At 41.5% G+C, this 13,435-nt stretch overlaps 1 protein-coding gene across 4 annotated transcripts; it reads right to left on the reverse strand.

Moving 5' to 3' along the window:
- Positions 1-424: 424 nt before the first annotated feature.
- Positions 425-13,156, reverse strand: LOC115767787 (homeobox protein extradenticle). 4 transcript variants are annotated; one of them, XM_030712116.1, is made up of 6 exons: positions 13,112-13,156; positions 12,845-12,919; positions 11,047-11,398; positions 2,452-2,770; positions 1,111-1,369; positions 425-1,045 (listed from the first exon to the last, which is right to left on the reverse strand). In XM_030712116.1, the coding sequence occupies exons 3-6, from the start codon at positions 11,303-11,305 to the stop codon at positions 758-760; spliced, it is 1,125 nt and encodes a 374-aa protein (XP_030567976.1). In that variant the 5' UTR covers positions 11,306-11,398; positions 12,845-12,919; positions 13,112-13,156; the 3' UTR covers positions 425-757. The 4 variants fall into 4 exon arrangements, with proteins under 4 accessions (XP_030567976.1, XP_030567975.1, XP_030567977.1 ...); XM_030712115.1 differs by having other exon boundaries at positions 13,020-13,148; XM_030712117.1 differs by having other exon boundaries at positions 12,983-13,148.
- Between the last annotated feature and the right edge of the window lie 279 nt (positions 13,157-13,435).

Genomic DNA, 13,435 nt, shown 5'->3' on the forward strand with positions numbered 1-13,435 from the left:
TTTTGCCTGCCAAACAATAGGCCAACAACCACTGTGCAAGCATGTGTGTGTATAACAGTGTGCGTGCATGCAGTAGTTGCCGTGTGTGTGTGCGAACTTAACGAAGGTGTGCGTGTGCGTGCATGTGTGTGTGTGCGTGTGTGTGTGTGCGTGTGCGTGCATGTGTGTGTGTGTGTGTGTGTGTGTGTGCATATTTGCTGCTGTGCTGTTAGCTGCATTTTTGTTGTTTCTTACATTTTGCTTATTTGCCTCATGTTATAATTAAGACATAATCGTATACATAATTGATTGTATGCTGCACACGCACACACACACATGCACGCACATGCATGCACGCACACGCACACATTCGTTAAGTTCGTCAAGTGCTGCACACGCACACATGCACGCACATGCACACATGCACGTACATGCACACATGCATGCACGCCCACGCACACATTCGTTAAGTGCTGCACACGCACACATGCACGCACACATTCGTTAAGTTCGTTAAGTGCTGCACACGCACGCACACGCACACCTTCGTTAAGTGCTGCACACGCACACACAAACATGCACGCGCATGCATGCACACTCACGCACACATTCGTTAAGTTCGTTAAGTTTTGTTCTGCAGCACATTTGCTCGATACACGATAAAGATAAACGACGAAAGAAAAAGAAGAAAATTGGATTGAAAACAAAAAAAAAGTACTTTCTATTAGTTGATTTTGTTGTTGTTGTTGTTGTGATTTTAGCTTTGGCAAGCCTATCCTCAAGGACTAAGATCCTGATGCAGATTGGGATCGTAGCCGCCCATGCTGTTATCGTACGGCTGCTGCTGATCGTAACCGCCGGAGCCCATCGGATAGCCCATCGAGTCCTGCGGCGGTGCGGGCGACATCATGGGCGTTGTGGTGCCGCTGGGCGGACCCGCCATTGAATAGGGCGAGGCGCCGGCTGCCTTTTTGGCCGCATACAGATTGGCCTCCTCCTGGGCCTTGCCGATGTTCTTCTTGTAGCGAATGCGCTTGTTGCCAAACCAGTTCGATACTTGCGATACCTGCAGCAATTCGAATCAAGTATCGATTAGACAAACATAATCGATAGCTATTTATCGATACGCACCGTTATGCCACACTTGCGGGCCAGCTCCTCCTTGGCCTCTTCGGATGGATACGGATTGCTCAGATGACTGTAAAAATACTCATTGAGTATTTCGGATGCCTGTTTGCTGAAATTGCGACGCTTGCGGCGCGCGTCCAAGAATCGAGATCGCAATATCATCACCGCCTCGCAGGTCGATTGCTTCAGCTGCATTTGTATCGAGCTGAATTTCTTGTGGATTATCTGCACCATGCGCTCGATTTCTTTGGGTGTGATGGGTCTGTTAAAACAAAAATAGATAACCGATTAATCCAGCTTGCATAAGGTATCGATTTATCGATGTTATGCGCAGCCAATGTTGCCACTAGGTAAGATTTTTAACTAATATTGTAATCCATAAACTATCTTTGACTCGCCGCAGATGACTTTATCGATCAATTAAACTGAAATATGCTTAAAACAAAAAATCGATATTTATCGATATTATGAGAAAACACAATATGGTAATCTATAAAATATCTCAGTCCCGCCGCGGATGGCTTTAACGACCCTCACAGCTCCAAGCTACGATAAATTGAAATCGATATATATCGATATTATGAAAAAGGCAGTAATCGAAAAGAAGTCAAAGCCTGAGTAAATATTTTTAGACCTGCGTAAAGGGTATTCGAATTTTGTCATGAAACAATGAGGTGTGTAATGCATAGCAGAAGATATCTCTGAATCCGTGAAGCATATATATTCTGGATCAGCATCAACGGCCGAGTTGCTTATGTACATATGAGCCCAATCTTTACAGGATTACATTACTTTTTCTTTAGCTCCATAGAAAGAATCGGTCCCGTTTCATCAAATGTCTGAAAGTGTATTCAATTTTCGGCGTGTCGTAAATAACCTTACTTTTTCCTTTTATCGATCGCTTAAGTAAATAATCTATTGGCAACATTGTTACATTTCGTCAAGTTAATCATTCGTTAAGCTTGTCATATTTCAAAAGGTAGCCTGTATTGCGATAGCTTTCAGTAGATCATCTGGTAACTCTCTCATGCTCTCTCTCTCTCTCTCTCTCGCTCTCTTCGCTGTCTTACATTATTAAATTTCGTCAAGTTAATCATTCGTTAAGCTTGTCATATTTCAAAAGGTAGCCTGTATTGCGATAGCTTTCAGTATATCATCTGGCAACTCTCTCATTTCCTCTCTCTCTCTCTCTCTCTCTCTCTCTTTCTCACATTGTTACATTTCGTCTAGTTAATCATTCGTTAAGCTTGTAATATTTCAAAAGGTAGCCTGTACTGCGATAGTTTTCAATAGATCATCTGGCAACTCTCACACGCTCTCTCTCTCTCTTTCTCGCTCTCTCACCTGGTGCGGCTCTGCTCGCGCAGCAGATTCATGACGTGCGTGGTAAACTCATTGCAGGCCTGCTCGTACTTCTCCAGCTCCTGGTGATAGATCTGTCGGATCTGTGCCAGCTTGGCGCGATAATCCGAATGCTCGATGGCATTGTCGGCGCCATCGATGGACAGTGAACCGCCTTGGCTGGCGGCCGCTGCTGAGGCAGCCGCGGCGCCGCCGCCGCCCTTTTCTGGCCCAGCCACGCCCTCGGCAATCAGCATGTTGTCCAGGCGCATCAGTTGCGGATCTGGCGGCTCCTCCTCCTGCGTGTTGCGAATGGAGAGCACTGCAAGACACAACAACAACAAAAAAAAAAAACAATCAGCAAAGAACATGGCTTTAAAGTTTGCTGCAAAATAACAAAATGGCGACGGCGTTGCCAGTCCTAGCCGGCGTTGCCCCATCAGCGCTTATTGCATTCGTTCAGCTGCGGCTGGGGCTGGGGCTGAGCGCAAGGAGCACATAAAATTTTATTATTATGCGAAAAACAATAACAAAAGTTTTCACTACACACACACACACACACACACACACGCGCGCACAGGGAGTCTCACGTATCTGCTGTGCTGCCATATTGTCTAGGGAAATGCGTGCTGCTGTTGTGTATTATCTTTGCTTATTCGCAAGTCCTGGCTATGCATGAATTGGATTTTGCGCCACACTTGCCGCAGCTTGAATCTTAATCACGTTCGCCAAGGAGTTAGCCAGAGCTGAGAAACATTTCGCAGCTGCTTCCTCAGCTCATCAGCATGGCCGGAGCGTATCCTTGTGCTTCCCTTCCCTTCCCTTCCCTTCCCTTTCGCTTCTTCGTCTACCTCGTCTATGTATTATGCAGACAAGGAAAACAATTGCCAGGAACTGGATAAGCATAAGCACAAGACAAGTAATGAAATCCCAACCCCGCCCCCTCTCACACACCTTACTTGGCCAAAATGCACGCAACTCGTCCTTTCAACGGCTTTTGCCTTGAATAAAACATTTCGGGGGCCCAGACTTGAATCTCACGCTGTGCAGCGAAAATTCCCAAAACTCCGAATCGAAATGTTTCAAAGTTTTTCGCCAAAGTTTCAAATGACATTTGCCGAAAGATAAGAATAGACGCCTTAAGAATGGTGAAGTGCAGGGCCTAGAGTGAGGTTAAGTCGAACTATGTTCAAGTTTTCAAAGCTTTAAGCTGAATTTTAAATAAATCACAATAGTTTACAGTTAATCAGAAGATAAAGCCGAACAGTTCAAAAGCTCGAAGCGGAGTAAAGCTTTCAGATTAAGCTGAAATCGAAAGTCGAAAGCTCGAGCGAGAGAAAAACAGTGCCGAAAGTGAGGTTAAGTCGAACTATATTCAAGTTTTCAAAGCTTTAAGCTGTATATTAAATAAATCACAATAGCTGAAAGCTTTATGAAAAGATATGATCAAACAGATTAAAGCTCTAAACGGAGAAAAGCTTTGACATTTAAGTGCAATCGAGTGGAAGGAAAACATTTCCCAGAGTGAGGTTAAGTCGCTATATATTAAAGTTTTCATGAGCTTTCGAAGCTTTAAATGTTCCCTGAGTGAGGTTAAGTCGCTATATATTAAAGTTTCCGTGAGCTTTCGAAGCTTTTAATGTTACTTTCACAAAAAACTCGAAAGATCAAATCTGTGAGCTAAATTTGGGGTGCGTTAAAGGCGCTACAAAAACATCAAATCACGACTTGAAAGCTTCAAAGCGAGAGAAAATTGCGTTCAAGTGTGCTTAAACTGGAAAGCTTTAAGTTAGTTTAAGCTCGAAGCGCTCGAAAGCTTTGCAAGTAAAATCTGATATTGTTCAAAATGTGAAACAGTTCGCAGGACAAAGATCCTTAAAAAGTAACCAAATAACAAAATGGAGGGTAAACAAAAGTGTTTTGCAATCGTTTTCCACTTATTTTCCACACTTACGGGCGGAATTCACAAGAAACTATGACGTTGGGCAACTGCTGTTAGAATTTTAGCTTTAACAGTTTAACAATTAACCATCAATCGGTCAATCAAACCTTTGATGCTTAGCTCAATCAAAATAAAAACTTGAAAACAAGCTTTAAAGCTGTCAGTCTCTTGATAGACACGCACAGAATGTCATTAGCTCATTGGCTGAGCGCAAAATGCAGGTGCTAACAGTTAAATTAACATTAACAGCGTCACATTAACATTTCTACAGGACATGTTATTAAATTCTCTATTAAATTTATGGCTGCCGGTAGCCAGAGCGAGGCGAGAAGAGGAAACATATTGCGACACTGGCGACAGCTGCTCCAATATCCAAACAAAGGCGGCTGGGGGCGTGGCTGTCTGCCCGCCTGCCTGCCTGCCTGTGTGTGTGTGTGTGTAATGTTATTAAAAGATTACAGCAAGAGTTGGTTGGGCGACAGCTGCTGTTTGTGTTTTGCGTGCGACATCGGTGGTTGGTTTATTTGCTAAAGGTCAGCCCGAATATTGCCAAAGTTTTCCCAGACACACTTTCAAACGGGGGGCGGGCGGACGTCTTCTCTGTGGGCCAAGTTTTTGGGGCGTGGTCTGGCCGCTATCAGCGCTTTTTGCTGCTGATTACCCAAAACTAAAAACTAAATTTAAGTTTGACAATTTGTTCTTATCTGCAACTTGTAAATCAATCAATGTTTAAAGGATTTACAACAAATCTTTAACTTTTTGTGGCGAGAAGTTCTCCAGAAACCAAAAAACCAAGCCAAGTATGCCAAGTTTTTCTATTTCCTTTTCCATAATCAGCATGAGTTTTGGTTCAGCCTAATTTCGGATTGCAGTTGGGGTTCTATTGAACCTCAGAGTTTTCAATCCAAGACAGCTCAATTAACATTTTAGAAATAGTTTCCGAAATGAAAACCACATGCAGCTGATAATATAGTTAAGTATCTCCGTAAGCCCCGTTAGGAACTGAGTCTATAAAAGTATCTTAAAGATTTCCAACCTGAAAGAAAAGTATCTACAAGTCCATTGAAACCCGAGTCTCTAAAAGCATCTAAAACATTTCCAGCCCTAAGAAAAGTATCTATAAGTCCATTGAAGCCCGAGTTTCTAAAAGTATCTTAAACATTTCCAGCCATAAGAAAAGTATCTATAAGTCCATTGAAACCCGAGTCTCTAAAAGTATCTTCAACATTTCCAGCCCTAAGAAAAGTATCTATAAGTCCATTGAAACCCGAGTCTATAAAAGTATCTAAAGCATTTCCAGCCCAAAGAAAAGTATCTACAAGTCCATTGAAACCCGAGTCTCTAAAAGTATCTTCAACATTTCCAGCCCTAAGAAAAGTATCTATAAGTCCATTGAAACCCGAGTCTATAAAAGTATCTAAAGCATTTCCAGCCCAAAGAAAAGTATCTACAAGTCCATTGAAACCCGAGTCTCTAAAAGTATCTTCAACATTTCCAGCCCTAAGAAAAGTATCTATAAGTCCATTGAAACCCGAGTCTATAAAAGTATCTAAAGCATTTCCAGCCCAAAGAAAAGTATCTACAAGTCCATTGAAACCCAAGTCTCTAAAAGTATCTTAAACATTTCCAGCCCAAAGAAAAGTATCTATAAGTTTATTGAAACCCCATTTCTAGGGGTTTAAGTTCTAGAAAGACGCATTCACTAATTGTGCTAAAAGACTTTCGCTTTAAGAAACCATCGAGCTGCCCTTTCTATAGAAATGTTGCCGAAATTTGTTTCTATTCCAGCTAAACTGAAAGAGCTCGAGAACTTCAAGAGCTAGACTTACGAAATTTGGTATGCAGTTTCTTAAATCCCATCAAATTATAATTCAACTCTAAGTTCTAGAAAATATTGCATGCGCAGTCAGTTATTTGAAGACTTTGCATCTGCTTTCAGTTTTAAGAATTTTATATCTAATATTGATTTGCCTTCAACTGAAACCGAATTAAAGCAACAAATTTAACTCTATGCTTAGCATATATGCAATCTATGAAGTTAGGTTCCTGAGATCCTACAGCTTCTCGAAATGACAATCCTTTTGTTTGGCGTCTTAGGAGGCGGTGGGGAAGGGGGGTAGGCGTGTCTGGCAGGATGCGTATCATTTGCGTATCTAATGAAGCATTTAAAAGCAGCCAGCCAAATTGTCGGATGGATACCAACTGGAGGGGTTGAGTGGAGGGAGGGAGGGGAGGTGGAGGGGGAGGGGGTGTCTAAATGGCATTTCCAGCTCGTAAATTTGAATGGGCCAAAAAGCAAAAAAGGACAACGCGCAGCGCAGAAGGAGGTGCCGATTGCCTGCCTTACGTGTAATAAACATGCCGGGCTCTTCTCGGCTATCTGTCAGTTACAAGTATATATAGCTACACACACACACACATATATATATATATATATATATATATATATATATATATATATATATATCTATACGTATCTATATGTATATATACACGCATCCGACTCGTCGCGAGTCGCAAAATACGTGTGCGTGGTATTTTGCATGCCTGTCGAACAGGTTTGCGCTTTTCACAAACTAATTTCAAGACGAGCACACACACACACAGAAACACGCACACACACACGCACACACAGTTATACAAACGCAGACAAGCTGATAAAATATGTTAAACAAGGCAAACTGTGAAGAGCTTCAAAATCCAATTGTGAACCTTTTTTTGAATACCCTTTCATATTTTCGGGAAATCGGTTAATATCATATCTGATCTATCTGAACTCGGGTCTCCATGAAGGAAACCTGGTACAGACGCTTCTTCTTTTCTCAGCGAGCACATTAGTTGGAACCAGGTTAATATATCATATTTTTGAAATCGGCTTCCATTTGAGCTAGCTTATTGAATATTGATACAGATGCTTCTTATTCTTATTGCTGGATATCATATATCATATATCATATGCTGACCTACCTGAACTCGGCTCCTATTGAAACTATCTGTAGGAAACTTGGTACACACTCTTCTTAAAGCTCTCGAAAGTGTTCAAGTGAAAACCAGTTGGATAGCTTTACGATATCATATAGCTACCTCAAAGAACTCGGCTGCCATTTGCGCTAGCTGTATGAAACTTGGTACTGAAGCGTCTTTTTGTTCTATGAATGTGCATAAGTTGGAACTGGTTGGATACGATCTTCCTATCATAAAGCTATGTGAACTCGGCTCCCAATGAAGCTAGCTCTGGGAAACTTGGTATAGATTCTTTTTAATGCTGCAGCAAGAACATAACTTGGAACTAGTTGGATAGGTTCACGATATCATATAGCTACCTCAAAGAACTCGGCTGCCATTTGAGCTTTCTTTATGAAACTTGGTATAGACGTTTTTGAATGCTCTAGAAGAAGATTAAGTGAGGCCCAGTTGGATAGGTTTACGATATCATATCGGCTCTGAATGCAGTTAACTGTAGGAATCTTGGCAGTCGGAGGAGCATTGATATGCCCGATTGGATTAGTATTTCGTAAAGCTATCTTTGAAAATTCCAGCGTATACTTGACTATTTTATGAATATTATAGTCTAAAGATATTAAAAGCGCAGACTTTTTGAAGTTCCTAAGTTCTTCGAATACTTTATCACATGGTATTACATCTATTCAAGATTGTGTTGTGGCGCGTCCAGTTGTCTTTCCATAAGATATATATAAGGTTTAAGTTTCTATTCTGAGTACTTCGCCAGGAATTATCTTAGCATGGGCACGACTCGAATTTCCACAACAATTGCTTTTGCTTTTGAAGCAAAATTATTGAAAATATATAAATTTTTTTGTCCGACTTTGGTGCCAGGGTATTTTCATGTTCGGACTTGTATGTTATTTTGATCTGTTTTTTTTTGTTTTATTTTTAAAATACTCGTTTCGGTCACCTACCCGCCCCCCCCCCCCCCCCCCCCTCGGTAGCTGCTCCCCGCCGTTCCACTTGGGGCTTGGGTCAAGTGTTTCTCTTCTTTTTTTTTGTCTTCTCGGCAAGTTTTATTCTTGTTTACTTTGTCGACGCCCGCCATCGATACGCGGCGCCCTGCAAGTGTTATCGCTTTGTACACACGCACACACACACACACACACACACACGGCTTGATAAAATTATGTATATACACAAAATATTTTCAAGCGATTTGATTTCACCTTGTGCGGCACTTGGCCGGGATCTAGGGCCGCATTCGATAGTTCACAAAGCTGCCCCACGCGCAATTCAAACTCCCCCGCCCCCCTTCATGCTCGCCACGCCCCTTTTGCTTTTGTCACCTGATCGAAGGCCCATATGAAAAGTGTGTGAGCAGAGTGTGCGAACCTTTCTCAAGTTCCAACGAGAAATAACATTAAAAATAACTTCGAAACAACATTTTCCGTATACCCTGTAATTAGAAAATAGTTGATTGGAGTCGGGTAGCTTGGGCTGATGACTTTTATAAATGCATTTATTTAGTCGAAGAGTTATCAACTTTTCGTTTTCCTTTGCTTTCTATAAAACTTGTTGAGCGTGTTTGTAGAGGGTATTACAATTCCCAGAGGGTATTACAATTTCATGTCATGGAAGAAGAGCTCTACGAGCCCATAAAGTATATATATATACAACCTCGAGACTATCTTCTATATTATGTCACATAAATCTAAATAGTTGAAAGAAAAGCCCATCAAGTTTTCGAACTATGGAAACTTAATCTGCGGTAGACATTGAAAAAGAAACAAGTGTATTTTCCAGGGTTTTTCAGTGCGCGCTTCGACGACAACAAAAACAAAAGAAAAGCCAGCCGAAAAGGGCCAAGACGCTGTCCAAAAGGCAATTTCGCAGCGGTGCGCCTTTTTTTGTTGTCAGGGAAGGGGGGCTGGAGTTGGGGGCGCGGCCTGCTCCCTTATAGCTGGACGGGGGTTGCAAAGAGCCGAGGGGGTGTGTGGGTGGGGTGGGGGGTGCTGTACTTTAGGGTTAGGCAATGGCAACGTTGGGGCCATTCCAAACATCTGGCCCACAATCAAAACGCGCTGTTATTGCCCATTTTGTGTCGCTGCGTGGGCGTAATATCAAGCCAAAATGAAGAAGAAGAGAAAGAACAAGAATAAGAATGGGAAAAATTCAAGGAAAACACGTTTGGAAATGCACGACAAGTATAATAACGAGTAAATGTGCAGGAATTTAAAGAGCTGGCAGCGGCAAAAAATCACACTGAATTTCTGTTTCTATTTTCTTGCTTGAAGTAGAATCTTTTGCAGGTTCGAACTAAGGTTCGAATCCAGCAACTGTTGTTGCTTTACTTAAGCCAAAGATGCAGCTCTTCAATTGAAGAAAAAGTCGCTTTGAAATTCTCAATAGGTTTAATTATTCTAATCCTTCAGACATTCAAGAGAAAGCAGAACCCCGGTTCGAATCCCAGAATTGTTGTTGCTTTATTTCAGCTAAAGGTAGAGCTCATTTGAGACTTGTGGGAACACCCTTTATAAATTTCCTTTTTTTGTTTTCTATTAGAGATTCCATAGAATCCCGCGCAGAGGCATTTGTATAAGGCGGAAAGCCGGTTCGAATCTCAGCTTATTATTTAATTCAAGCTAAAGGTAAAGCCTAATAAACTACTCTAGGGACATTCCCAACGAACAGCTACCTTAGGAAAATATCGAAATCTAATAATTTGAAAGAAATCTAAACAACAAATGTATGCAACAGGCGGAAGGAAGCATTATTCGACCCGATTAAGTATATATATTCTGCGTCTGTCAATGATCTTTAAGAAATCGATATCGAAAATCTGTTTCTTAAGCAAATCTCATCGGTTTTAACAGCAAGAGCAACCAAATTTGACATTTGGCATCTAAAATTGTTTCAAGTATCTTCAATTTAATAGCTAACGCCAGCCCCACCATATATATCAATTAATAATTGCTATATATATACGCATATTCTATAGCACAATAAAATCGACTGCTAAAAATTTCATCAAGATCGGTTGAGAAACATAGAAGTTATTAAAGAAAACGTGCGCTTATATTGACTTGCCAAGTGTTTGCGGCAAATTCCAAGAATTTCTGTTTGCATGCGATTAATTGTTTTTTGTATTCAAACTCCAATTTCATTACGAAAGAAGAACATAAAGCTGCAAGAGTAGATGTCGAAAAAGCTTATAATCCATTTTCTTTAGAAATTCAGCTGTACTATACTAAAGTAAATATATTACTGTTCTATACGATATACTATACTATACTCTACTATACGATACTATATACCCGATTGACTTCAATAGGTGAGTCCATATTGTCTCAACTATGAAGCTAACTTGTCGAAACTTGGAAGAGTTTTGACTTTTTTTTTTACAGATATTATACATAAGATTTGATTGGACTGTACCAATATATCATATTCTTCAAATGGGTTTAGCTATGCGACTTTTTGGGGTTTTCCTTATAAATATTTGAATGCAAGTTTTCCTTGACCAGCTGCACCCATAACCAAATCCTAATCTCTATGGACTACCGAAAGAGTATTCAAACTTCGACGTGCCGAAGCCTGACTTTGTCTCTCTCTCTCTCTCTCTCTCTCTCTCTCTCTCTCTCTCTCTCTCTCTCTCTCTCTCTCTCTCTCTCTCTCTCTCCCTGGGTATTCTTCTTTTTGGTACTCACCGGTCTTCTCCTTGATCTCGCACAGAACAGAGAACAGGGCCGGCTTCATGCGATGACAGTTGAGCGTATGCTTCCTGGCCTGGGCCTCGTCCAGGGATTGCTCCGAAATGCTCATGATCTGTTGAAGTATTTCGCCGATGTCCTTCTGCTTGCGCACCTCGTTCTCGTTGCCAGCATTTTGGCCATCGTCCTGGCCGGGCAGGCCGTAGCCCTGTGGTGCCATCATGCCGCCGGTGTGGGCCATCATGCGATCCTCCATGTCGTGTTGCTGTCTCTCTCTCTCTCTCCCTCTCTCTCACTCTCTCTGTTTACGGCTATAACAACAACAACAACGAATCTCGCAGCGCACGCACTGCAATAATAATTGTAATTATTAAACACTTTTTCACACTTGCGACTTGTGCAACAGGCAAAAACAATAGACAAAAAAAAGACAAAAATATTGCACTATTCGAAAGATTTCATATTAATCGCACCGTGTTTTATTTTGAACAAATTTCCCTCCTTCTACTTCTACTCTGTTATTCTATGCGCGCACACACGTCCGCACACAACGGCAGCGCGTTGAGAACTGGCGACTGTCAGGCACTTGCTCTCTCTCTCTCGTTCTCCCGTTCTTTCGTTAACCGTTTATGTTTATCTCTCGCAGCCAAAACGAACGTTAACGTTAATCCGACTGTGCGCGTTGCACACTGTGCCAAGAACGATGTGGCTAGAGCAGCGGGCGCGGTGCGGGGCGTTGGGCGCAAAAACAAACTGCGGCATTTGAAGTTTCAGTGCGTGAAAAGTGGGAGGCAGAGAGAGAGTAAGAGAGTGAGAGAGCGAGAGCAGCGCGTATGGGCGTCGGCTGCTGCAGGCTGCAGCCTGTTGTATCTGTAGCAGAGGGCGGCGCTAGACAAATTCAATTTATCCAAAGCATCTAAAATTCAATTGTTCACATTTGCATCGATAATTGTAGCTATCGATATATCGCAGCAGCTCATTGAGAGCATATCAATGCATGGCGGCAGATCAGATCAGATCTTTAATGGATACGCTCATTGCTCACTCTCTCACTCGCACTCGCACTTGCATTGAGAAAGTGTCATCCCAGCATTTTGCAAGAGTTTCAATTGCGCATTTATGTAAATACCGCCCGCGGCGCTGTTTGAATGCAAAATGCGTGCGTGTGCGTGTGAGTGTGTGTGTGTGTGGGTGGATGAAATCAGGGGACAATGGACAGCGGGCAGCTGGCACACGCCCCTAAGGGTAAGGTTAAAGTTACCTGCGTACCGCGTACAACTACAACAACAGCGTTGCCCTGTGTGTGTGTGTGTGTGTGTGTACGTGTGAGTGCATTCACATTTGCGCAAAATGTTAAAGTTAATTACTTTGGTTTTTTTTTCAAGTGGCCATAAAAAAGAAAGAGAACCGTAATTATGTTTGCACAGCAGCCAAAAACAACGGGAGAAAGCAGCGCTGACCTTCAGGGCCGGAATATGCACACTTCTACACACACACACACACACACACACACGCACACTTGTGCTGCATGTGGACAAAGCGCAGCAAAGGCTGCGCAAAAAATAAAAACAACAAAGCATCAAATAAAATTGTATGAAAACCTGTTTAATATGCACACGCACACACACACACACACACACATGCGTGCAGAGAGTTCTTGGAAATCAGAGCCGCTTTTTATAATTCTTTGCTACAGTTTTTGTTGTGTATAAGAGCGCTGCCGTATAACAGTTGCCTGCCTGCTGCCCAAATATTTTTGTGTATAATTCTGGCCAATAAATCATTGTTAACTTACACAGCACGTCAGCAAACGTTTTCGTTTTCGCTTACTTTACAGCTACTTGTATTTTGTTTCTTTTTTTCTCGCCAGCTGAAATTAAACAAAACAAATATGCACTTGCTATAAATATTTATGGCGTATATTGAAGCGCACTCGTAAATTTTTCGGTGCGCTGCTTTTTCGATTTTACATGCTCAGAGGCAAAACGTCGCCACTTTTTTCATGGTACACAACATGTTTTCTTATTAACCAAGTTGGTTTATTGTCGTTTTATCTACACACTTGTTTTAATGTATACAATCTTCGCCTACGTATACTAGCTTTGTTGACATTTATATATGCACTAGGGCTGTCGAGAATGTATCAAGCTATCGATATTTTTGCCAAAAAAATTAGGTATTTTATCGTGGTATTTTTTGCGGCGATATATCGATACTATTTTTGGTTATATATCTATGATTCAAAGAGTTGACGAAAGTATATTTTGAAAAATTTATTTTTTGATTAATATTTAAGTATAGTCAGTCAATTGGTATATGAAATCAGATCAGTACGAAAATAACGTAAGATTTTCAAAAATACTAAAAATATCGATATCAACCGTTT

This window comes from Drosophila novamexicana, unplaced genomic scaffold (genome assembly GCF_003285875.2).
Source record: "Drosophila novamexicana strain 15010-1031.04,08,12 unplaced genomic scaffold, DnovRS2.1 tig00001453-arrow-arrow-pilon, whole genome shotgun sequence".
In the NCBI taxonomy this organism is placed as follows: domain Eukaryota; kingdom Metazoa; phylum Arthropoda; class Insecta; order Diptera; family Drosophilidae; genus Drosophila; species Drosophila novamexicana.